General features: G+C 47.7%; 1 protein-coding gene across 2 annotated transcripts in view; it reads left to right on the top strand.

Annotated features, from left to right (window-relative positions):
* Positions 1-26,933, top strand: part of INTS11 (integrator complex subunit 11) — a 717,472-nt gene that overhangs the window by 243,211 nt on the left and 447,328 nt on the right. For both annotated transcript variants that reach the window (XM_069610104.1, XM_069610105.1), the window contains exon 10: positions 17,345-17,534. In XM_069610104.1, the coding sequence (XP_069466205.1) occupies positions 17,345-17,534 (190 nt within the window). The remainder of the gene's footprint in view (positions 1-17,344; positions 17,535-26,933) is intronic.

Here is a 26,933-nt window from a genome sequence, read left to right as displayed (position 1 = left end):
TTTGATGCCCGTGAGAAAGTGAAAGAGAGGGAGTGGAAAGTATGAGAAATGATATACGTTAAGAATCCCAGACTGGTGAACAAATGTTTGGACAGCAAGTTCGTGGGTCCAAAAAGGATTTCTGCAGTAAGGAAGAGTGTGGTTATATTAGAAGGAGGAGAGGTGTGGTCCAAAGGGAGGATTGCGAAAGCACATGGCGAGGATAGGAGAGTAGAGGAAAATGAGTCAAATAATGACAGCAAAAAGAAAAGAGATGAAGAGAGTGGAAGTGTTCAAGGTGGGAGTGAGAGTGCTCAAGGCAAAGGTGCTCAAGACAGTTCTGATAGAAGTGTTCATGAAGAAAGAGAGAATGTTGTTGGTAGAGATATTAATGACAGTTCCGGTATTTATCAGAGATCCAGGTCAAAACCAGTATGGATGAAAGACTACGCATCGTATTGAAAGAGTGTTGTTCATCCGTGCTTAAATTGGAAATTTGCTAGTGCTGACAAAGTTTACTTATGTCACCTTTATATAAGTCTTGGGAGTCTGAAGGAGTTCAAATGTTTTAAATGCACATTTTCGCCATTATAAAATTTAAGAAGTATTGTAATGTTAGCTTTATATTTTAATGGGATATGTTTCTTGTTTTTGTTAAGGAGGGAGGTGTAGAGAATGTTATTTATGGAACGCTGGGGTACGCGAACCAAGAACGCTGGGGCACGCGAACCAATCTCCTTGTTTTCGTACGAAGCTTGGTTCGCGTGACCCAGTGGACCGTTGGACCAGTTGAAGTGTAGAAGGGCACGGCGGGCCCCTTTCCATAAGAAACTTACCTGCCTTCAGCTCATCCTGCCTCCGCCTGAATCCTTACAAGTTACCTTCTGAGTTCGGGAATAGATGGGGAGCGCAGACTAGCCCAGCCAAGGTGAGTATCTTTTAAGGGATACTCGTGAGTAAAAACAGATGGATGTGCCAGGGGGTGACCGGTAAGTGATGAAAGTACTCACCGACCCTCGACACAATCCAGACCAAAGTTTGGCAGTCTAGTCCACTTTGCTAGTAGGTTTTGCCCCTGCAGTTGCAAGATGCTCCGGCTCTCGGTGGCTGCGGGACGGGACGATAGTCCTTGTCAGGATAGTAGCCTTGTCTCAGCTCTCGAAGAAAGGAGAAGGATAGTTCTGGTGCAGCAGGTTTCAGGATATGGTGGGGCAGGTCTGCAGGCACTAACAGTGACAATCACCACAGCGGGGCAACACAGGACCGTCAATGCATGCAGCACACACTCATAAATCGCGACCCAGAGAAGCTAGGTCCCAAGACCACAAGTAAGCAATTCCCAAAGTCTTGAGTCTCAACTCGGGACGGCGGCGTTCCTGTGTGGTACCCTGGGTTCGAGCTAGACGGTTCACTGGATGGCCCAGGAACACTTCCAAAGGGGCTCTTTGTGAGGGTAAGCAGGAGGTGCAGAGAGTAGTTGTTCCCACTAATCCAAAGGGGAGTAGCGCCCTTGCAGTCCTTCTTGGTACGATGCAAGAGCAGGGGTCAGACGGGACAACAGTGGGGTCAGGGCGCCAAACCTTCCTAGCACGTCTCCGGGGGTTCCTCATGACTGCTCTTTCGTTAAGGATACTTGGCACCTTCTGTAGTTCGCTGCGAACTTCAGTTGATTCATCCGCAATGGATGCAGAGCCCCTTTTCTTATCCAAGATTTGTTTTGCGCTCGAATCTCAGATAGCCAATGGAAGATCTGCTCCCTCGCATGCACGCCTGGCATGGGCCAATCGTGGCCCATGGTGGCTCCAGTCATTCAGGCCTACCAGACATACTGGCACCAATATTGTGAATTGAGACCAGACAGTCCCAACCCTCTTTCTGGGCACTAGCACACGTGACATGCAGGAGCCTGCGAAAGATGCGGTTTTCGCAGGAAGCGCATGCCCAAATAAGGTATGAATAGTTGAATAAATATGACATGAACACTATAACGTTAGATTTGTGTACTTGAGATGTTATGACCTACTTGTGTACAATATTATTGACATTTGTACTGTTTTCAGTATGTAGGTGTGCAGGGGACGAGAGGGCCATAGATTGGACTCCTTTGCTTCCACTGCTCTTTCTACGCTACCAAATGCTCACATGGTACAGCCTTATACTAAGAGTGGAGTTATGTACTGTCTCAGTTGTATGGTTTTACTAAGCCTTTAGTTGAACTTCAGTAAAACTGTCCTAACAGATCCCAGTGGTTATACAGTCTTTGTGGGAAACGGAGAAGTACAATCTATACATCCTACATGAGTGGTGGGGGAATGTTCATCAATGAGTTATAGTAACACTCAGAGTACTGACATGGAAAAATTGGGTCCTACATACGCAAGAAAAAATTGGCGATCACACTACTGCAGGAGACTTATTTACTACTAGAAGAGCAGGGGAAGGTTGTGGCCGGATTGGCAGTGGTGGTTTGGTTTGGATCTGCATATTCGAAATACGCCATAGGGGTTTTGGTAAGGATTGATGGTATAGTTCCCTTCCGACTAATCAACATTAACACAGTCAAAGAGGGTACGCTTGTTATAGTACATGGCTACATTGAGCACAAAGAGTAACATTATTAATTCTTCCCCTAATCATGCAATACCTACCTCCCTGTGCTCCTTAAGTGGAAGGGTGGCACACCTAAGGAATACCCCTAATACTCTGAGGGGGCGACTTCAAGTGCACGTTAGACCCCATCAAGGATAGATCATACTCCAAAAATACAAGACTGTCACCTGCCTCGATGACCCATAACACTATACTGTGTGACTTATCTTGTTCAGACATGTGGAGGGAGCTGAATGCTGACAAAAGATTTTATTCATTTTACTCTACCCCGCACAAGGTTTATACCAGAACTGACTGTGTTTGTAGGGGCCTAACACATGGGTGAGTTTACGGAAGCAGAGTATACAGGCCTTTCGGTTTTGGAACACTCCCGCTCATAGTGCATTGGAATCGACAGGGAGTTAAACCACCTATACCTGTGGCATATGTCAGCTGATAACTGCAGGACGACATTTTTAGAAACCATATGGAAACTATCCTCACTGAATTTCTAGAGACAAATTTGGGTAGTGTAGATAGATGGGAGACCATATGGAAAACTCTTAAAGTGGTAGTTTGAGGCGAGATGATTGCCAAAGCAGGAATTTTTAAGAAAACATTGAGTGGACCTGGAGATATTGGAAAACCATGTCCAAACTATAGAGAGCAATGGAACCTTAGACACGCCCACAGAATTGGAACTGACGGAACTCAGGGTGAAGTGCACTGTGGCACAGGAGAGGATCCGGAAATGTGCAAATCGCATGAATGTAAGGTGAAAGGGATAAATCTGGGAGGATGCTCGCGTGGTTATGTAAGAAAGAAAGGCCCTGACGCACAATAACATTGATTAAAGATGAATGTGGAGCTAACCGCCACTCCCAAGCGGCAATAAATGACACCTTTATGCATGTATTATAATAACCTATATAGACACAAAGAGACTGTTGATATGGACTTGATGGGTCATATAATCTCCCAGATTCACCTACCACAGCATCGAACAGGCTGCTGCACTAGAAACCGTTAATGGTAGAAGAGGTGTGGGGGGTGATTACGTCCCTGAAGACCAGGAAGATGCCAAGGGGAAAAAAGAGTTTGGAGACAGCCTGACCCCTGTCCTACTTTTTTTTGAGGAGACATATGAATCAAGCCAACTACCAAGCAGCAGGTCACTGATAGTTTCGATCCTTAAGCCTGGGAAATTGCAGGACTTGTGCAAATCATATGGGGCCCTTGCAATGTTGAACCAAGACGTTAAGATTTTGACTGTTTCTGGCCGGATGCGTCATACGTGATATTGGAACCTTGATACAAGAGGTTCAGACCGGCTTCGTCCCCGGCCAAAACACTTTTTGAATCTTCACTGCCTACAACATATTATTGATCACACTAACTCTCATGACACCCTAAATGCAGTAGTGTCATTAGACCCCATTAAAGCTCTCGACTCTGTGTACTGGAATTGGATATACTGTTACGCTCACCTGGTATACACAGGGACGCCACCCAGCCGGGTTACTCGCTGGTATGCTTCTCAGCTTTGCCCTGATGTGGTCTGCGGGGAAGGTTCTGCCTGAAAATACAGGAGGACTGTGTTCAAGACTGACCGACTGGGGTAAGTATCCTCCCTCCACCCCTGTATGCGCTCAGTCCCTCTGGCGCCCTCTCCTCACCTTGTGGTATTATTAGGCATTCTCTCCGTCCTGCCTTCTTTGCAGGGGCGCGTTGTCTTTCATGGGCGAGTGCGGTCCAGTTACTTCACTGACGCCGGCCCGTTTGATATTGTTCAGGTAGGTCTTATTGCTGTTTTTTAGTTTTGTTGCTATCCTGCATGCCTTTCTTGTTTAAAATGTCTTTTTTTTTTCTCCCTTAGGTATACGGAGCTTCAGCGCGGCGAACTGGCTTGGTTGAGCCCCGCTGGTAAATGATGGCGCATTAAGAGCGCTATGATGCGGTAAGTAAGCGCTATGCGCAGTGCTGCGAAGTCTTGCCTTTGCTAACCTGTGTTTTCCTTCCTTGTAGGTCGCGGTGTTCTTCAGCGCGAGTGGAATGTCCGGAGTGGTGCCAGCCGAGAGGCGACCAGCCAGGTAAGCCTTTTGAGCAGTTTGTAATTTGTAAATGTCTCTACAGCTTTCTTTAATGTTGCCTCTATCTTCCTCTTCCAGGTCGTTCTGTCCGGGAGGCGTGCAGATTCGAAGAAGCTGTTCTCAGTAGCTGCAAGTGTTTAAAGATGAAGACTGCAGGTAAGATGCTGCTGCTAATGATGTTCCTTTTGTCTCCTTGCAGGTTCTGCTTCTCCGAGGTTCGAGGGAATAGCTGGACACGGTGAGCGTCACGTTGCAAGCTGCAAAGTAACACGAAGCATTTTCTGCAGTCAGGGTGTGGTTTATATAGCCCTGGTAAATTAGTACCAGGGAAAGTAGTTCCAGGCCTGCCACACCCAAAACACTAGACCGCATAGCTTGGTTCTTGCGGAACCAAGCTATGTGGGAGCCTCCATGTTGGCTGATAATACAATAAAGTAGTTCCCAAGCACATTGTTGTTCGTGGTGTATGAGCCTGGTGCCATAGGCGCCACGACTGGCCCCATGAGGGCTTTTGAAGAGGATGCCAGGCTCTAGAGGCCAGAGTCCCTACTCCACCTGGCCAGAGGGGGTTTTGGGTGAGGGTCGTGACAGCACTCCCCCCTAAGGCCCCTCCCACGGTGTTCCTTCTGTCTGGCCCAGGTTTGGTTGGGAAGTTCCGATGGTATGTCCTGATTAGACGTGGTGCGTGGATATTCTCACTGGGCTCCCAGGATCTATCTTGTGGTCCAAATCCTTTCCAATCAACGAGATAATATAGCTTGGTCCTAGAGTATTTAGAGTCCAAGATATCTTTGACTTCGAATTCTGGTTCTCCGTCAACAAGTATGGGCTTAGGTGGTGTCCCAATCCGTGTGCCGGCTTGCATTGGTTTCAGGAGGGACACATGGAATACCGGGTGGATGTGTAGATTAGGTGGTAAATCCAGTTTCACGGCTGCTGGCTTGATAATTGCCTTAATGGTATAGGGTCTGGGATGAAAGGTCTGGGTTCGCTTGATGGGAACGAATTTAGCGCCTAACCAAACTTTGTCTCCTACTTGATAATCAGGGGCCTTTTTCCTGTGTTGGTCGGCGAATCTCTTTTGTTTTTCTTTTGCATGAATAAGGTGTTCCTTTGCCCTTTTGAAAGCCTGAGTAATGGTTGTGTGTAGAGTCTTTACCGCTGGCATTTCCAAGCTGGCTGGAAGGTCTAGTTCAGAGGTACATGGATGTCTGCCATGAAGGGTATAGAAGGGCGTTTGTCCCGTGCTTGAATGCAAAGAATTGTTATATGCATATTCGGCTATCCATAGTAGGTCTTTCCAATTCCTTTGTTCGTGGTGCAGCATGCACCATAAATATTGCTGATGAGTGTCTGATTGGTTCTCTCGGTTTGGCCGTCCGTTTGGGGATGGTGACTGGTAGATAGCCGAACGTCGATCTGCGCCATTGCACAGCATTTTTTCCAGAAGTTTGAAACAAACTGGCTGCCTCGATCAGAGACCAGAACCGAAGGGAAGCCATGTAGCTTAACCACGCCCTCCAGGAACACTTTTGCTAAATGGTAATGGTGTTTCTGACCCCCCTGTGTCTGAGTCCTGACTCCACCTGGCCAATGGGTTTGCCAGAGGGGGTTTTGGGTGAGGGTCGTGACATATATGCAGCGATTTGGGATTGGCGAGGGCTTTATTAGCTGTGTCAAGTTGTTGTATTCATAGCCGGTTGCCAAGATAAGAACAGGATGGCAGGTGTTGAGAACCTGGGTTATACAAAGGGACACCAGACGGGGTTGCGCTCTGTCCCCAATGCTGTATAAACTGCCATTAGAGCCACTGGCAATGTTCTTATGCAATGAATTTGATGAGGCAGGAATATGGCTGGGGGGGCATCTATACATGTTATCACTTTATATGTGGATGATGTTCTTCTGTACCTATGCGAACCTAAACACAATCTTACCTTGATCCTAGAGTTCTAAATAACTTGCCTGAACATTCGAGCATCTTATTTAATATGAAGAAATCATGCATGTTCCCCTTTAGCAGGGCTATGAAAATACGACTTATCCGATTTAGTACTGAAATGGCAGATACATAAGTTTAAGTACTTGGATGTACATGAAGAACACCATGGGACGTGAAACGATCCATGAAATTCTTGAGTAGACTGTCCCTATCATTATTGGGATGTATAGTATTGGTGAAAATTGTTCTACCATGCCTACTATATTATTTTGCCAACATACACTTTCTTATTGCAGCTGTTTTTTTAACGAAATCTGGACTCCATGATTAGGGGATTCTTATGGGGCCAGGATAGTGTGAGAAACCTGAAGGTGTCTCACCCGCTAGTCCCTGGGGATCTATCATCCAGGTGGCCAGGACATGGCCATCGCTTTTGGATCTAGTTCCTGGGGGTGGACCAGTGCGGGAGGATCACCTGGCTGAGGGGTCTTTGGGGAGTGGAAGTGGGACACCGGATGGCGAGATGCGGTATCCCCTTCCCTGTAACACCTTTACCCATCCTACTTGTAAGGATACTCAACCCCCTACACCTTTTCCCAACACAGACATTTCCTCACTGACAGCTCACTACAAGAGAAAACAGACTAACACCCAAGCCGTATACCTGACATGTCCCAATACAATGGTCAGGCAGGGACAGGTAATTATTGACCATTACACACACCTGACTTCCATCTCACTTCCCCACATGGATAAAAGGCGGAGCATGAGAGCACACAATGAGCAAGGCAAAACACAAGAGGAATCAGCAGTTCCAAGATGGCAGTTTAATACATGGTGGAAGATGGCAAAACCGAAGAGGATTGCAAGGAGGGAAGTGCCCTTGGCCTTTTCAACGAAAGACTGCTACTTTCATGAACCTTCGAGAATAGGAAACGTAAGACCAGGAATCGAGGCTGAAGAATCCTGCATTGTGTGTCGGAGGTACCCGGGGCTCTCCTGCATCGATCAAATCGTTTACCACCGTGGCACTGTCCTTGACTCCTACAACAAAGCAGCACCAGTGAAGTCCGCACAGCCGGTGAGTTGGGGAGACTGATACCAGACTGGTCTGTGTTGAAGCCAAGGTTGCAAGCGGCAACATTGTATAGTGAAAGCTGAAGAGAACGGTGTATGAAGCGTATGTGGCAAGCGACACAAATACAATTAAACAGATAAGTGATTAAACTTTGAAGCCAAGATGCGATACCTTAGACAGAATTGGTCCGGCACCACGTGGGTGCTCATTTGAAAGTCTCTGTTGGGTATCCATCTGAAAGGTGGCAAATGTGAAGAGTGATAAAGAATTGTGAAATGTAAGTCGTCCTGCAAAGGGTCAAGCAAAAACCTGTACACATTTGAAAGTCTTCGATAGTAATAACATAAAGTTGATGACAAAGTAGATGAAGTTGGTCCGAGCCCAGCGGAGGGAGATCAGCTAAAAGCTTTTGGTTAAAGCAAGCTTGTGTAAAGTTATATTGGAAATTGGAATTGGTCAGAGCCCGGCAGAGGGAGACTACTGGAACGTTGTGTTAACAGGATCTGAGCCCGGTTGAGGGGGATCCAGGATCTGAGCCCGACAGAGGGAGATCTGGGGTGAACTGTGAGTCACCCGAGAAAGAATATCCTACAAGAAATTGGATGCATAAATAATCTACAAACATTATGTTGAGAGGATCTGAGCCTGGCTGAGGGGGATCCGAGGTGAATAGTGAATCGCCTTAGAAATTGAGTACTTATCAAAATCTGAAAGAGGAAAATAACTTATTGTTTGTTTGTCACATCAGGCCCTCCGGATGAAGAGACTTTGCAAGGCAAAGAGACCTGGGCATGGAAGGCCCTGATGCTTATGATTGAACTGTATCCTTGTGCTACAAAAGCCAGAGACTGTGCTAAACTCGAGTGTACCCCCTTGTCCTGTGCTGAAAACGTGGGGAAGGGAGGCCAACGGCTTGAAAATCATGACATATCATTTTGTGAACACTTCTTTCTTTTTCGTAACATTGTTTCTGATGTTTGTTAATCTGCTTAGAATCACATGCTGTGCATAGTCCCACATCCAGTGGTCACTGTGGAGTATTGCATTTTGTTTTTCGTAGTCGAAAAGGGGACGTCGAAAAGGCGTGTCTGTAACACTATCCCTATAGTGACGTGCAGTGTACCCACAATCCCTCACGCGTCGAGGTCCCTCAGATTGTTTTTTTCCGCCCAGATATTGGTCGCCTTCACGCGGAGCCCCTCAAGAGACATTGAAAAAACATTTATTCGACCTTTGGTCGTTATTAACTTATAATACTTTACATCCCTCCTTCGGCGTCGTAGCTGCGAAGCTGTTTCACCGCCGATCAAGACCTTCGACGGCGGTGTCTTCGACGGAGGAGGTTGTTCGGCGTTCACCGAACACGTGGCCTGGCCTCGCCAGCCAAATACAGTAGGGAGAGTGGGGTCGTGGGACATTTATTGTTTCTCTTTGCGGGTTTTCCTTTCCTTCGGGGTTGTTATTACATGCATTCGTTTCCTCCGCTATGGAGAGGACACCCTTTAGGTTTTGCCTGCGTTGTATGGGCAAGTTTACCTGGAAAGACCAGCATAAACGGTGTAACGGTTGCTTGCCCCTCGACCACAAAGAAGACGGCTGTGCGGCCTGTCATCTTCTTAAACCTAAGATTTTAAAGGACCGCAGGGTCAAAAGGTGGGCAGCCTACGCCATGTCTAGGTCTGATTCCTCACCCGCCGCCGAAAGTGACGATGAATGTGATAACCCGACGTCTGTTTCGTAAGTCGTAGACCTCTCTAAGGAGCATTCGCGCTCCTCGTCGTCTGTCCCTGGCCCGACAAGCTCGGCTCACGCCCTGCTTATGGGGATGAACATCCCGGCGACACTGACGGACACAAAAAACTCTCCCATAAACACACAACCTACGGCTCTTCCTCGTCGAAGACGAAGAGAGCATTAGCACCAACGGAGACGCAGGTCCTACCGGCAGCCTCCTCAGACCGTAAGAGTCTTAAACCCCCCTCGCAACCACAAACGCGACTAGCGACTGGGCTACCCCAGATAAGGGCGCTATCACTAAACCGCCAGACGACGCGCACCCCCAGAGAGTGCCCGTCGTCGTAGAGCAAGCAACGCCTGTAACGTCAACGCCAGAGGTACCCTCGACAGACAGTTTAGTTGTCGAGAGCCTGAAGCGGATTGTTTCCACCGATAGCAGAGACGGACGGCGAAATAAACATCGATCACCGCTCACAAGGCCCGGGAGGCGTTGAAAAGGTCAGAAGGAAGGCAGGAACTGCCCCGTCCGTCGAGAGGGACTCCTAGCCTACCAGAAGGCTTTTCAGAAGGCGATGGGAACCTTTCTTCGATGTTATGGGATAGGTAGAAGCGTTTTCAAACTGAAGGCCCTCCCTTTTCCCCCCTGACTGCTCTGGGGTACCTCAAGAAACCCTAGAGAGACTCCAGTTTTGTATGGACAAAATGGAGAGGTTTATGGAGACTCAGAACCTTCCAACACCCAAGAGATCAAGAGAGGGACCTCAGGAGGATCCCAGGGCCAAGTACCCTCGGCTGTTTAATCCCCTCCAAGGGGATGTAGATTTATATGACCTCACTGGAGAGGACCCCCACTTTCAGGAGGATGACGAATTCTTAGGCAACGAAGGGGAACAAAACCTAGAGGAGGAAGGTTTTGAAGATAACCCAGATATGGATGGTGGGGGCTTCGGAGAAGACCCAGAAGAAGGCGCTTCACAGCCCTGGCAGTCCCCATCAGCGTTTTCAGACCCTGACGCCCTAAACCTGCCCCCTCCCCCCGACCCCCCAAGGACTCACCTATTACGAATATGTCACCTATAGACGATCAACCTACCTTTTAATGCACTACTACACAAGGCAGCAGCGCATTTCGAAATCGAGACTGAGGAAATTTCTCCTGACATAGACTTTGTAGAAAAGATCAAGGAGAAACCTGCTGTCAGCCAAACCATTCCCCTCCTCGCCTCAGTAAAGAGACGAATTATTCCTTCGCTATCTGCACCCGCGTTGGTCATAGGGGTCAACCCGAGGATAGAAACATTATTTAGTCCCTCCCCATTGGACCCGTTATACGTCAGGGGCCACTCTGTACCAGACTCCCTAGTGGTGACAAATACAAGGAAAAGAGCAGTGGGTCCCGCTGTCAACCAGTGAGGCACCACCAGATAAAGAGGGTAAAAAATGATATGCCCTAGGAAAGAAGATTACAGCCTCGGCTGCCTTTTCCGCAAGAATTGCCAACAACAACTCTTTGCTGGCAAGTTACTCAGATGCACAATGGAGCAAACTACGTAAGGACATCGAGGAGGTACCGGAACCCCTACGTACTCTGCTTCTGGCCATGGTTACTGAAGGGACCTTAGTCAACCAAAGCATCATTAAAAATACTCTGGATGCTGCAGAAACGGCTGGCCGTTCACTAGTCCAAGGTATCCTCCTCAAACGCCATGTATGGCTACGTAATTCAGGTTTTAAACCTGAAACACAAGCATCTCTAATTAACAAACCTATAGAAGATGCCAACCTCTTTGGGAAGGCAGTGAATGAGGCACTAGAGACCGCAAAGAAAGATTTTGACACCATCAAAACCCTAGACCAAATTTCAAGGCCTCCCAACAAACTGGTTATGGCAACAGACGCGTTTTTCGAGGCCAACACCAGCAGCAGCAACAACTGCAGCAGCAATACTCTGCAGGTAACTGGTCCTCTAACCAAGGCACCAGTGGACAATACAACCAAAGAGGACAACGTCGTGGCAAGGGAAGAGGTCGGGGTCCCACCCCTAGAGGTTCCCAAACCACCAACACCAAATGACTCGAAGATTCGGGTCCCCTCTCATGCATCACCGGTCAGGGGCCAGTTGACATCCTTTCTCCCAGCATGGGAGGGTATAACATCAGACCGCTGGGTACTATCAACCATAGCCCGCAGTTACTGTATAGAATTAAACAGTTCCCCTACGTACAGACCCCCAAGGGGACGACGCATGTCACCAGAACACCTCGCCATCCTTCTTCAAGAAGTGGACCAACTAATAGAAAAAGGAGCTATAGAGGTCGTGCCTCTATCTCGGGTAACGGAAGGTATTTATTCAGTGCCCTTGTACCCAAAAAGGACTTAACAATGCACCCTGTACTAGATCTGCGCCCAGGGACCAAATTTGTCAAACCTCAAAAGTTTCGTATGGTGACTTTACAGGAGGCGATCCCCCTGCTTTCACAGGGAGATTGCATGACAACACTGGACATGAAAGATGCATACTTTCATATTTTAATGTTGCCAGCGCACAGAAAATACCTCAGGTTCATGATAGAGGGCAAACACTACCAGTTCAGAGTGCTACCCTTTGGCATAGCATCAGCCTGAGAGTATTCACAAAGGTACTGGCAGTGGCAGCGACCCACCTGCGCAGGTTGTCCATCCCAGTATACCCTTACCTCGACGATTGGCCATAACAGGGGATTCTTACAAAACATGCTTCTCAAATACCCAAAAGACTGTAGACCTTTTGTTTCAACTGGGCTTCTCCATCAACGAGAAGAAGTCCAGCTTAGTCCCCAGCCAGATCAAACAATTCCTAGGGGCTCTAATTCGAACAAAGGACGGCCTTGTCTTCCCCTCCAACGAGAGGGTCCAAAACATGCTGTTTCAGATCCCTCAGTATGTGGCCGGTCGAGAGGTGACAGTACGCAAATCAATGCGCTTACTAGGAATGATGGCGTCATGTATTTATTTGGTACCTCACGCGCGCCTGCACCCAATGCAAGAGTGGCTCAACAGCCAGTGGTGTCAGGCCAGCGGACAATGGGACGATCTAGTGGTGGTCTTGCAAGCCTTGGTTCTCTCGCTACGGTGGTGATCGGAGGAAAACCTGGTAATAGGGAAACCATTCGCCAGCCCCGCAGTGGAAGCCGCTCTAACCACAGACGCATCCCTCACAGGATGAAGGGCTCACCTATCCCATCAGACTGCTCACGGAGTTTAAACTCCGAGCACAGCATCCAAGCACATAAACTTACTGGAGCTACTATCTGTGTTCAAGGCACTGAAAGCCTTCCAGGCACACCTGCAAGGGAAGACAGTGATGGTCCTCATGGACAGCACCACAGCCATGTACTACCTCAACAAGCAAGGGGGCACTCACTCTCCAGGACTGTCCAAGCTGTCCCAGAACATCTGGAAGTGGGCTCTCAGACACATGTTCCTATTGTCACAACATGTACCAGGGGAACTCAATCTGCTAGCAGACGAATTCGGCAGAGACTTCCCTCTGCCCTCGGAGTACAAATGGCGGTTACACGAAGACCTCGTCTTCGAAGTCTTCACACAGTGGGGATTCCCAGAAATAGATCTGTTCGCAACTCTGGAGAACTCCCAATGTCAAGATTACGCCTCCAGGTACCCCCAGAACCAATCCAAGGGGAACGGTCTATCAATACCATGTTCAGGGAAATTTGTTTACGTTTTTCCCCCCGACTCCCCTTCTCAACAAGATAGTGCACAAGATGCACCAGGAACAAGTTACCATGATACTGGTGGCCCCTATGTGGGCCCGACAATCATGGTTCGCTCACTTGATGGAGATGTCCCTATCTCCTCCAGTGAAACTTCCCTGCCCGTACAACATGCTGTCACAGGACAAGGGCAGGACACTACATCCATGCCCTCAGACCATGAATTTAGCAGCCTAGCTCCTGAGATCATAGAATTTGGACATTTACAGCTCCCGCAGAGATGCATGGACATTCTCAGGGAGGCTAGAAACCCTAACACTCGTCAATGTTGTTCTAGCAAATGGAAGAGATTTGTCATCTGGTGTAGAGGAAGGAGCATCAACCCAGTTGACTGCTCTCCCACACAAATTGTTCTGTACCTGACTCGCCTACTAGACTTAGGCTTGGTGTTTTTAACTCTATTAAAGTCCATTTAGCTGCACTTTCCGCATACACCACTTCCCAACTTAGTGTCATGGTGGAAAGTCCCAGTTATTAAAGCCTTAATGGAAGGAGTGAAGAGGATCCACCCTCCTATAGCAAACCCCGCTCCCGGATGGGACCTAAATGTGGTACTAACCAGGCTCATGGGGTCCCCCTTTGAACCCATGCACAAAGCAACACTTAAAGACCTCACTCTTAAGACTGCTTTTGTAATAGCCATCACCTCCATTAGGAGAGTAAGTGAACTACAAGCGCTCTCTGTACTAGACCCCTTTGTAACAGTTCACAAGGATAAGGTGGTTCTACGCACACATCCTAGGTTTGCACCAAAATGTATCTCTAAATTCCATGTCAACCAGTCAATAGAACTACCAACGTTCTTTCCAAACCCTTCAAACTTGGGGGCGAAAGCCTGCATACACTGGATGTTCGCAGAGCCGTTATGTTTTATATGGAAAGAACTAGACCATTGAGAAAGACTAATCAGTTCTTTGTCTCGGTGGCAGCAGGAAGAGAAGGAGATGCAGTTTCAAAATCCACTATTTCTAGATGGATTGTACAATGCATCACTCTCTGCTACACTCTTGCTAAGAGAGAACTACCCTTCGAGCCAAGAGCACACTCCACTCGAGGCACCGGGGCTTCCATAGCTTTCAGTGCAAATGTCCCTCTTGAGTCCATTTGCAAAGCGGCAACCTGGAGTTCTGTTCACACCTTTACAAAACACTACTGTCTAGATGCCCGCTCTACAACTGATTCCCAGGTGGGGCAAGCAGTATTAAGACATCTTTTCTCTACTGTTCCTTCTCACAACCCACCTCCAACTCCGGGTACTGCTCGCTAGTCTATGCACAGCATGTGATTCTAAGCAGATTAACAAACACCAGAAGACAATGCATTACTTACCATAAAAGCATTTCTGATCGTTGAATCTGCTTAGATTCACATGCGCCCACCCTTCCTCCCTGCTCGGATGGAAGGAACATAGACTTTTCTTCTATATCTCTCTTTTCTGTACTCACTCACGTCTAATAGGCTCCCTCAGAGTAGAAAAAATACAAACGGAGGGACCTCGACGCGTGAGGGATTGTGGGCACACTGCACGTCACTATAGGGATAGTGTTACGGACACACCTTGTCGACGTCCCCTTTTCGACTACGAAAAACAAAATGCAATACTCCGCAGTGACCACTGGATGTCGGACTATGCACAGCATGTGAATCTAAGCAGATACAACCATCAGAAATGTTTTTTACGGTAAGTAATGCATTGTCTTCCCACACTATTTGCAATTAAAAGTAAGGATTGGCAATAGGTTTACTAGTATAGGCCCTTTTATTTTGACAAGACACCACTAGGACTTCTTTATTTGATGGTCGTAGCTTGCTCCCCTCTGTAGAATTAGGATTAGATAGGCGTTTTTCAAACTCTTTTTGAAGTTCAATAAACACCCATGAACTGTGTTCACTTGTGTCTGTCTTACTGTTGATGACATGCCTTCCTTACAGTAGACACAAAGTAGCTTTGGCCACACTGTTTATGAAATATGAAGATGGCGGTAGACAGCTCCCATGGTTAGTTATATTACCTAGCCAGCTGCAGTATGTGGTGGGATGGCTAGCAGACAACCCGGCAGTAGATTTCCGAGTTGCTGAGGAGTACCATACATCGAGCAGTGATCAAAGAAGCCCTGTGGATTCCGGACCGATGCATGGAGGGCAGGGGGGCAAATCTGCATGACGAGGCTGGGAAAACAGATCTGGGCAAGAATGGTGAAAGTGCTCAGACTAAAAAAATATATATTCTCCTCATGTACCCTTGATGGCAGACGTATGCATCAACATTGACAACCTAATGATGACCAGACGATGGGAAGAGGTGGGAATCTCTTTGTTGGGAGACTTGTATAAGGTTGGGATATTTAAGTAATTCGAACATCTGGTAACTACAGATGGGCTGCATAAAGGTCCATTTTTGACATATTTGAAAATCACCAAGATTGCCAAACAAAAGTGGGGAGATTGGCCGGCGGAACCTGAACCTACACCTACTAAACCATTGATACTACTATATGAGCTTGAACATGGCTGGAGACCTGTATCTAGGCTGTATGGGAGTTTACTAAATGCAAAAGGAGAGCTGAACTGAGACAGGTGTGGGAAGCAAACCTGGGTCAGGAAATGGTAGATAAGCAATGGGCGACGTCAAGAAGGTCTCTCTGAATGCTAGATTTAGGCTTTTACATGTGCTACCCAGGACATATATATGACCCCCAGCAGAATTGGTAAATTTGGTGATTAAGTATTTGCCCAACTGTGCAGGCCTTTTGCCACCAAATTGAGTTGACTGAGAACGCTGGTAATCAGTAGATAAATGGTCCCAGATGGAATGCCTACTCAGCGTCTACTCCAGGCTAGATAAAGTTGGGTATCGGCAACAACACCACCATAGACGAACAACTAGAGAGGAGACTTTAGTGGCCAAAAAGAATCCCAAACCAGATCCTGGCTAGATCCCGCCAAGCGGGATACAGGGCCGCGACAGAGCCTAAGAACAAACAGACCGATTTTACTAACCCATTTTCCCTTTCTGCTCTTCTTACATATCTGACTCCACTACACCAGACTTGGACTAGCCACACTCTGCATAAACAAACAGAGAATCATTACTGTGTCCACACCCAGAGTGAACCGCTCCCACATAGTCCAAAAACCCATCATAAATGCAACTATACACTGATGCCGGATTATTTTACAGCTATTACCACCTGTGACTCTGGATCCCTCATGGACACTACCTAACCAGTGCACACGACCATCCCATCATAACTCACACCAACACAAAACACTACCACACACCCGAGGCCCTGAATCGTACCCATACGGTTACAATGCACGAAGCCTCTCACAATACTACTACATGCAAAACAACACTCGGACGCCAGTTCCTGCTGGTTCTGGATCTATCCTCTCACCCCATTCCCACTAATCCCCCGCCCCTTTCTCTTGCAGAGCCACATGAGCGCCCTGAGACTGCCTCTGGGCGGTGCGTGGTACAAATAAACATAACCTGTGGTTAAGTTTATGAGTTTAGCTTGTGTTTTAGCTAAGAGGAGAAGAGCTATGGCATGGAAACAGAAGGGTGGCCTGCAATATCACTTGTGGTGGAAAGATCTAAAATCATGGAGCATGGCTGAAACCGTGACATGGTACAGGGCTATGATGAGAGGCCTTTAAGGAACCCACGAATAAGATTGAGGCGTGGAACGCATTGCTCGTAGCCCCTCTGACGGAAAGCCGCCATGTCTCCATTAATATGAATCATAATGTAATTCTAAGACCTGCTAGGGACCCCAGGTGGAAGTTAACATAGATTGCCACTACTGTATTGCCCCTTGCTGGAAGTGGGATATTTCCCCTCATTTTGCTACACAGAATATCAGTGTGAATGTTTACCTACCTCTTGGACATGATGTATCATGATCATTTGTTTGATGCCTAGTTTTTTTGTTGACGTTTACTGTTGAAGTGGTGATATGATCCTTGCCTTGATTTCTGTATTGTGAAACTGTAAAATTACCAATAAATAGATTTTACAAAGAAAATGAGGAAAATGCAGGGAGATGCTGAGTGTTTAATAGGAATAAAAAGTAATTTGAATGCGTAGGCTTGTGGTTACGTTTGTGTGTGGCATACAGGTACCTAAGGCTTGGTTGTTTTTGTTCTCTGGCAGGGAGAGAATGAACCTCAAGGCTCCGATCTACTTCTCAACAGGACTCACAGAAAAGGCAAACAACTACTACAAGCTGTTTATCACATGGACCAATCAGAAGATCCGGAAGACCTTTGTTCAGAGAAATATGTTCGAGTTTAAGCACATCAAAGCCTTCGATCGGGCGTTCGCCGACAATCCTGGTCCAATGGTAGGAGCCAGAGGAAGCATGGTCATCTAGCACTAGTTGAAGTCAGAAGATGGGGCAGTTAATTCAGACCATGGTAGAATGGCGAAAGAAAGCCTTCGATCGGGCATTCGCCGACAATCCTTGTCCAATGGTAGGAGCCAGAGGAAGCATGGTCATCTAGCACTGGTTGATGTCAGAAGATGGGGCAGTTAATTCAGACCATGGTAGAATGGCGAAAGATGGGGAGTAACCTTGGACTGTAGGAACTGTGGTGAGCAACAGGAGATGGGTAAGGTTATGCTGTAATAGAATTGGAGACAAGGCTCCAGGATAACACCAAGGCATGGTAGGATGGGATTATAGGATGGTTCAGTTATCCTTGCTCTAGACTAGAAGCAGAAGGCCAGTTATATAAAGACAGTCGTAGTATGAGAAATAAGAGCAGAATGTGACTGTATATTGAAAGAGTGGTTGGGGGGGGGGGCAGGTACCACCAGCCTGTGGCAGGAGTGATAAAACGATTGGGAGGTGGGAGTGTGAACACTGGAAAATAATGCATGGGAGAGGAAAAGAACTAGGTATACCAGAGAGTGGCTATAGGGGACCAGTAATGGCTCACAGTGAAAAATGGCTGGAAATACATGGTGATTTTGGACGCTGGTAGGAGGAAGAGGACACTTCAGAGGAACCTTGGCCATTGGCGGATGATAGATGGCAGTTAACTGAAGGTTGTTGGTGAATGGCCGAGGAATTGTAAGTAACTATCTGACTGGGGTTATTTGGGAGAGGAAGTGACGGGTAATCCTGAACCATGGTAGAGGAAGGGAACCGGATCCCACGACATATCCCCTGACGTTAGAAAACGTCAGGGGGCTCCTTCAGGGAGAGACTTTCCACCAGAGAGCACAGTCTGTAGGATAGAAACAAACTGTCAGACCAGGGGCTTGGGTGAAAAGGCCGGGCAGCAACAGAGCTAAAATGGGAGATAACACATAGGTACACTGGTCATGTTATGAAATAACAGATAACAACACTCCTTCCATGACACACTTCCCAACTCTTACCTGTGGTCCAAAAAGGGCTGGTCAGAAACCTACATACGCTGCGCAAGGCCTTGGCTGGCGTACAGGACACGCCAGATGCAGTGCAGGATCTCTTTTGAAGGAAGTGCTGGAGGTGATGACCTGACCCGGGCGGAACGAGGGTGCAAACTAGAAACCCCAAAGTCAATGTCAGTTCACAACATTCCCAAGTGAGGTGTAGAAAGTTCCAGGTGCAATCCGTCTTGAGTTGGAAAAAGTCACAAAGATCCAGTGAATCCAAAATGAAGAACCACGATGTACTCCGGTGTGTACAGTCTCTGCAGAAGAATCCAGTGCACTGATGAGGAAGAGAGGACTGAGTTGGAAGCAGGGGAGAGGTGCCCAGAGCACTAGGGTGTAAGGAAGAAGAAGAAATGGGTAAACGTGGGTAGTGGCAAGCGTGCAAGGAATAAGGCGTTGCAAAAAAGTATTAAGCAAAAGAAAACACAACGCTAAATGCCGTAAGAAATGTTCAGCAGCTGGAGGCACGGAGAGCCCAAGGTATGATAGAGGTGAGGAGCACGAGAACAATGTGCAAGTCCACGGATGCAGGCGACTCCGTACTGATCCGTGTACAAGAGCAGGCACCTGAAGATAGAACGTTAGGCAAGTAAGCAGTCCGTTGAGTGTAGCAGAAGGTCGAGAGCCGAGAGAGCAGCCAAACGGGTAGGGATCCGGGCGTCGAAGCAAAAGGGCAAGGAACAAGTAGCAAATCCTAGGAACGGAGCAGGGTCAAGAAATCCAGGAAGTCCAGGGACGGGGTGAAAGGCACTAAGCAAAAACACAGCAACCTTGCTGGGCGAACGCGACGGTTAAGGAGCGTCGCCTGGCAACATTGAGGAAGCTTTGAACTGCTGCTTCCATGTTGCGTGTGAGGCGTGATGACGTGGTCTGCACGCAGGGTTGCTGGGAGATGTAGTGCAAACCAGTATCTTCCTCTGCGACAGGCGCCAGGGCAGCTGCCATCGTCTCCGCGCTATTGGGATGTGTCTCCCTCCAAGGAAAGCGCAGCGTTTCCTGACGGGTAAAACCAGTGACCCAAGTCTTTAGCAAGATGGTGTAGAAGTTTGTTAACATTTTCCCATTGTAGGAGGGATATGTGCAGGGAAAGATTATCCCTATGTGGCGTACCAGAGGAGGAGATCGAGTAGGTAACTATTGACCAGGTCAGGATGAGCCAGAAGGGGCTGGAAATTGGAGTATTGTGGGATTTGCAGAGGAGGAAGTGTCTGGTTTCCTTGAACTGTGGTAGGATTCAAAGGAATGTAAAAAGTCAGGATTGGGAAGCTGTGGGCCCACACAAGTGCAGGGCAAGTTCTGCAAACTCTAAAGCATGCAAACTATTTTAGTAGCCATAGAAACCAAATAGTAGTGCAGATATCAATTTGCAGAACCATTTTACAAAGGCTCAGGCATGTTTCCTTCCCAAACACTGAACCATCCGATAGATTTTAGGCTTACAGGCCCATCACTACTGCCATTTTACAAGCTACTAGTCAGGCTTAAGTCACTCTCTTCACCAAATATGCAAACAAAAAAATGGAAACTTCTTTCTTTATTACTTCTGGAAAAGATTTGAGTTAGTCTGGAATGCAGGCTGGAACATGAAATTAATGCACACTAAAATGGAGGTGCAAGTAGCGTGCAGGATAATACAACCCTGCATTCCTGTGAGGGATAAGGAGAGGATAAACCTCTTCAAACCAGAATGGAGGAGTGTGATAAAGGTGCAACCTCAGTCTAACTGGATCTATACTGCTAGATGGATCAAAGGGATCCTAGGTTGTGGTTCCAATACTACAGTGATCTGAAGCAACATGCATGTGGAATGCAAATGATCTGGTAATCCTACGATCCACCATTGATGGTTCACCTTCAGTCTAAACCCGCTGAAAGCTTCTAAACCCTCAGGCTACTAAGTAACCCTAAAAAGGATCAGAATCCTAGTCTTCCTGAAAAGAATTACAGAAACAGTTTGAAACACAAGGTCAAATCTTGGCATAAAGTCCTGACCTTGGTAGGTGTTGGGCAGAATTATATGCAGTACCCTTTGGGAACACTACACATAATTAAGACTACAGGTGTAAGCACAATCTCACCCTTTGGTATATGTCTGTACCACACAGTTTGTTGGTAGCAAGGCAGAGCAGCCAGGCTTATCTCAAGAGAGATGTGAGCAGTACCAGTTATTACACAAAGGACTTTCAATCACAGTGATTCAAACAAACACTTGCTCAAGGTTTCTTGGTAAAACAATATTAATTTATTTACCCACATAGTTAGAAAACATTACACTAGAATAAGCAGCTCAATGTCATACAATGATATACTCCAGTAGTAGACCCATAAATATCTGAACAAATTTGGCTCCACCGAGGTGGGAGCATAATGACACTTCAGTACTTTAAAAATGGGAGTAAAAAGACAAAGGGTTATAAGAATAGGCACAATTACTTTCTGTAGATCAGGCAAAGAGTTCAGTTCACTGTTAGAGGCAGTTCAATTCAATAGGCCTGGGCCAAAGTCAATGGTTCAGTGTCTTGTATAGGACAGATAATAAACGGTTAAGTCTTTACCAAAGGTTTTAGAAGTAGTTTGCAGATGAAAGTTAGATGTAGGTTTAGGAGCGAACACGACTCCAAAGTTGGGAAAGCTGTACAAACTTTCACCGCAGCAAAGAGGAATTCGAATGGATTGTGTCCTCCAATGCATTCCACATCTTTGACATGTAATCCGAGCTGACAGAAAAAATGGAATAGGAGAAGGAATAGCAATTATTGCGAAATCCACCCTAAACATCAGAGAGGTAACCAGCACAACCCTACCCTCAGCTGAACTTTTATCCGTCAAACTCCCATTATCTGACACACAAACCATCCTGCTCCATATTATATACAGACCCCCAGGACCCCCCTCCACCTTTGAAGAGGATATCTCTCTCTTACTCACTACGAATTTGAAACCGAAATCCCAAATCATCATTCTGGGAGATTTCAACTTGGGACTCAATGACCCCAATGACAACCAGGCCACTTCCCTTAATGACAAGATTACTCATCTAGGCTTCACCCAACACATTAATCAACCTAAACATACAAAAGGAAGATCCTTGGATTGGTTTGCAGATGCCAATTGCAACCTCTCACTGACTGACATCACTCCCTGTGCTTGGACTGACCATCACCTTATTACCTTCTCTTTACCTAGATCCTTACCATCTACCACACGACCCACAAAGTTACCTCAAATAATCTCCAGAAATAACCGCAACATCACTATAGAGAACCTCAAACCTCTTCTCGCGCCTATCAGTAAAGCTAATCTACCTATGCAAAATGACAACCCTGCAGCCATAGTAGACTTATTTAACAACACCTTAGAACTAGCCCTCAACCAGATAGCTCCTCTGAAACAACGAAAAGCCAAACCTATTTCCCACTCCAACAAATGGTTCTCAGCAGAATTAAAAGCTCTCCGCAATATTAAAAGAACTGCAGAAACTAGCTGGAGAAAAGCCCCTTCTCTCTCCACTAAAGACAAATTCGCTTCAGCTGCCTCCACCTACAAATCCGCCATCTTAAATGCTAAAAAAGAGATCTATAACTTGAGAATACAAAATGCCAAATCTGGCACTAAAGAACTTTTCTCTATACTAAGAGAACTTGAATCACCATTGCCTCCTACAGAGGACTGCATCAAAGACAAGGCCTGGTGTAACAATATCCAGCTCGCCCTCGCTAACAAAATTGCCCTCCTACAAACTAAGATAGACGCAAAAAAAGCTAGCCTTGCCTCCAAGCAGAACCCCAGCAGCAAAATAAACCACACCACCCCTAATTGCCCCCCTCCTTCCACTTCTCACCAGTCACAGAAGAGGAAGTAATCAAGATAATCGCCAGTCTCAAACCATCCAACTGCAAAGGTGACATTTGTCCCGCATCTGTCATCAAAGACGGTGCTAATGAGCTAGCCCCTCTTATCACCTCTCTGATCAACTCCTCCTTCAAAAACTCAGTGGTCCCCAACAACCTTAAAGAAGCGTTGGTCCTACCCCTGCTCAAAAAAACCTAACCTAGATCGCAACATCCCCACAAACTACAGGCCCATCACCACAGTCCCATTTCTTCTCAAAATCTTGGACAGGGTAGCCTATCTCCAAATACAACAACATTTGGAAGACAACAACCTCCTAGGCCTGCGACAATCCGGCTTTAGACCAAGGCACGGGTCTGAAACTGCCCTCTTGGATCTAAAAATCCAAATGGATGACGCCAAAGACAAGGGCAAACTGGCCATCTTGCTCTTGTTGGATCTCTCTGCTGCCTTTGATCTGGTTGACCACCAGATCCTCACCCAACACCTCTCCTCGGCTGCTGCATTCTCTCAGAATGCCACTAAGTGGATCCAGTCATTTCTGTCTGACAGGTCGACTAGAGTCTTCGCCCCCACTGCGGCTGCGGACCCTATCCCAATCACATGTGGAGTGCCCCAAGGCTCTTGCATTTCCCCCACACTTAACAACATCTTCACGAAGCTCCTATTTGACCGTCTTGACGATCTGGGTGTCAGCTACACTAATTATGCAGACGACACCCAGGTCCTCATCCCAGTCACTGGTAGCTATGAAGAAGATGTTGCAAAGCTTAATGATATCTACTTAGAAATCCAAGCCTGGATGGCTACACACAGTCTTTGCCTAAACGACGATAAGACAGAATTGCTTATCGTAGGCTCCCAGGCTCGCCTCAACAAATTGGACCAAAGGTACGAATCCTTTACCATTGATGGCAACATCATAAAAGTATCCAAAGAGGTCAAAACACTAGGTGTATACCTCGACTTTACCTTGTCACTAAAGAAACAAATAAACTCTACCATCTCAGCTACCACATACACCAATAAAATGATCAATGCCTGTAGGCCTTTTCTCTCCACCTCTAGTTGCCTCACCCTATCTAGAGCGCTGATTTTGTCTAAATTAGACTATTGCAACACACTCTACTTAGGTACTACCACAAAAAACTTGAACAGGCTCCAGATCCTGCAAAATAATGCACTAAGATGTACCCTCAACCTCCCACGCAAGGCGCACATATCCACGGTTAGCAAAGAAGTCCACTGGCTCCCAATCCGCGACAGAATTAAGCTAAGAACCCTGGTCATCGCCCACAAGTGCCTGTCACGTACTGCCCCACGTTACCTTTCAGACAAATTCTCTAGACACTGCCCCATTAGACCCACCAGAACTCCTTACCTGCACCAACTAAAGATCCCTAACTATAACCTAAAAACAGCAGGAGTCTCCAGTTTCCCAGTGCTCGCAGCACAATGTTGGAACACCCTCCCTCCTACAATTAGATCGGAAACCGCGTTCTGGCCATTCAGAGCCATGGTAAAATCATGACTACTAGCCTAAACATCTAGACTCTCACCGACACGACCGGCCAGCCGCCTCTCTCTACCTGCAGTAATGTTTACTCTATCTACAGCCTACTCAGGACCAACCTGTAACCCGGTCCTCACTCACCACTGTAACTACTTTGTGCCTATTCTCTGTACATTCTATTCTCTCTTGTATGTAAACATTCAGAGCCTGGACTAATGTATGCTCTGTCTGCTGTATCATGATGTTTGTGTAACGATATGTAACTCTGCTGTGCACATGATTATGCGCCCAGCTACCTGAGGGTTCGGACGCGCTTTATAAATAAACAAACTAAACTAAACTAATGTCCACAGCTGTGCACTTTGGAAACTTTTTCGGCAGAGGGCGTCCTGCGTCGAGTCCATGTCCCTCGAGGGCCTCTGTCGAGGATGATGTCACAGGATGTTATAAATAGGACGTATGGCGCCCGTAGCCTCAGTTCCATTTTTTCCACAAATGTGTTAACTTCGTGAGACTCTGCGTGCCTCCTGTGTTTTCTTCGTTGAAGATGTCTTTCTCATCGACCCCTCCGAATCCGCGGTTCGGATTCAAGACCTGCCGGAACTGCAAGTCTAAAATGTTGCTCACCGACCCCCACTGCATTTGTATGTGGTACTTGGGCGAGTCACGCGACACTGACAACTGCTCGAAATGCCAGTCGCTGACTGCCAAGGCCTTGCGGAAGGGGAAGCTCCAGGTAGGTAGGGGGCTCTAAGCCTGTTATGTCTCGGACTTCCAAGTCCAAGGGGGTTTCCACTGACGACTCAAGGGGTGACTCTCCGCGTCGGAAGGAATCCCGGGGATCTCGGTCCCGGAGCTGTTCCCGCCACTCGTATTCCTCGTCCCGGCATGCAAGGAAGCGCCGTCACTGGTCGCCTTCCCCGTCCTCTTCGGAGGATGGTGCCTCGAGGAAGGTTACACGCCGTACGAATTCCTCGACTCCGGAGGAATGGGCGGCGTTTAAGAAATCTATGATGGGGATTTTTCAATTGCAGGACACGGGTCCGGTCGCGCCTCTTGACGAAGTCTGCCAGGATCGGTCTTGTTCCACAGCTCGCACGCCTTCGGACTCGGGGACGTGACACATATCGGGAGCCGTCGAGGTCCAGTACGGACAAGGAATCTAAGGGTCGCAACAGACGCGTCTCTAGGTCTCGGTCCTCGTCCCCAGCGAGACCCCAGCTACCTATGGAGGGCTTGATGCCGGCGTCGACTCGGTCGGCGCCATGTCCGTCCGACTTGGACATCGACGCTTTGCCATCATACCAGCCCACGACGCCGTTGGCACCTGTATCGACGCCGAAGCCTTCGGCGCTCCCGACGTTGAGGTTTTCGACGCTGTTGATGCCTTCAGCGCCTTTGGGGATTTTTTTCTTGGAGTGTGCCTTTGGAGTTCCCGGACATCGTGGATCCTCCGAGGAAGGCTACATCGAAGTCTGTGCGGCCTGTTGTGGCCGTGAGGCCGTCTTCTGTCACCAGACCTGGGTTTCACCTCCCTCTGGCTGACATTTACGAAGAGGAGGAGAGGTCTGAGTTTGAGGACCCTGGTGAACTGGATGAGGCTCCCCAATTTTCTGGTGAGTCAGTTGGAGTAGTTGAGTCAGTCACTCCATGATGCCAGTGGGTTGGACACTTCCCCGGAAGTGGACTTTGGTAGACCTGAGCCTGGGGCTCATGCAGAGTCTTCGTACAGAAGGCTCATGTCACGGGTCTCGGAGTATCTGGGCTGGTCCAGTCCTCCTCCAGAAGACTTTGTGCAGGACAATCTGACAGACATTTTAGATCAGGGTCCGTCCTCTGACCCGGTTTTGCCTTTTCATCCTTCCTTACAGAAAAAGGTGGCAGCTGCTTGGCAGTCCCCGGATTCTGTTCCGGCTGTGAATAAGTCCTTGACCAAAAAATACCGCCCTTCCGTTAGCGACCCCAGCTATTTATCTACTCACCTCACTCCTGAGAGTTTGGTGGTTCAAGCGGCTACGGCCACTTCGAGGCAGGCAGCGTACCCTTTCGTCCCTCCAGATAGGGACGACAAGCGCTTCGGTTGGGCACCGAAGGCGTTTTCTGCTGGGAGCATGGCCTTGAAACTGGCCAACTCCACGTGTGCCTTGGCAAAGTTTATAAACACACTGCGGAGCTGAGTGTATTCCCGAGGGGCAAGAAAGGGATGGTTTCCTTGCTATCGTGCAGGATGGCAAGGATGCCATGTGTGAGGTCCTTCATTCGGGTTTGGGTACGGCTGACCGTGTGAGCCGGTCCATGGCTGCAAGCACAATTATGTGCAGATTTGCGTGGTTGCGGAAGTCGGGGTTTGCTCCGGATGTGCAAAGCAGTCTTCTGAACATGCCCTTTGATGGCGCACATTTATTTGGCAGCAGGGATGATGAGAGCCTTGAGAGGTTGCAGACCTCAAAAGGTGCGGCGAAATCTTTAAGCGCTGCGTCAACCTCTGCCTTTTCGTTCTAGGGGACAGCAGTGGACGGGAGTTGGCTTTTGTTTCTACTCATCTTTTGGTAGAACGAGAGGGGCCGTCGGTCAAAGGGGCCAGCGAAAAAGTACCCGTGGTGGTCTGGGAAATCGTGGTGCCAAAGCTGCTCAGGCAGTTACCTCTTTACCTTTAGGCACTGCCACAGCCACTTCTAAACAGTCCTGAGGCCATGTCCCATGGTGCGCCGGTTGGGGACAGGCTGTCTCAGCATCTCGAAGAATAGCATGCCATTACTTCAGATGCGTGGGTTCTGGATACCTTAGCCCACGGCTACTGCCTTCCCTTCCTTCAGCGGCCTCACAACAATCCACCGGGGAAACTCTCTTTGAAGCTTCCCGATCCGCTCCTTGCGCAGGAAATCTTGTCCCTGCTGGAGAAAGGCACCCTAGAACTGGTGCCTGTAGTGGAGAGGAACAAGGGATGGTATT

This window comes from Ambystoma mexicanum, chromosome 8 (assembly GCF_040938575.1).
Source record: "Ambystoma mexicanum isolate Mex_15411 chromosome 8, UKY_AmexF1_1, whole genome shotgun sequence".
Lineage (NCBI taxonomy): Eukaryota > Metazoa > Chordata > Amphibia > Caudata > Ambystomatidae > Ambystoma > Ambystoma mexicanum.
Note: the sequence above shows the minus strand (reverse complement) of the source record. Positions and strands in the feature narration are given on the sequence as shown.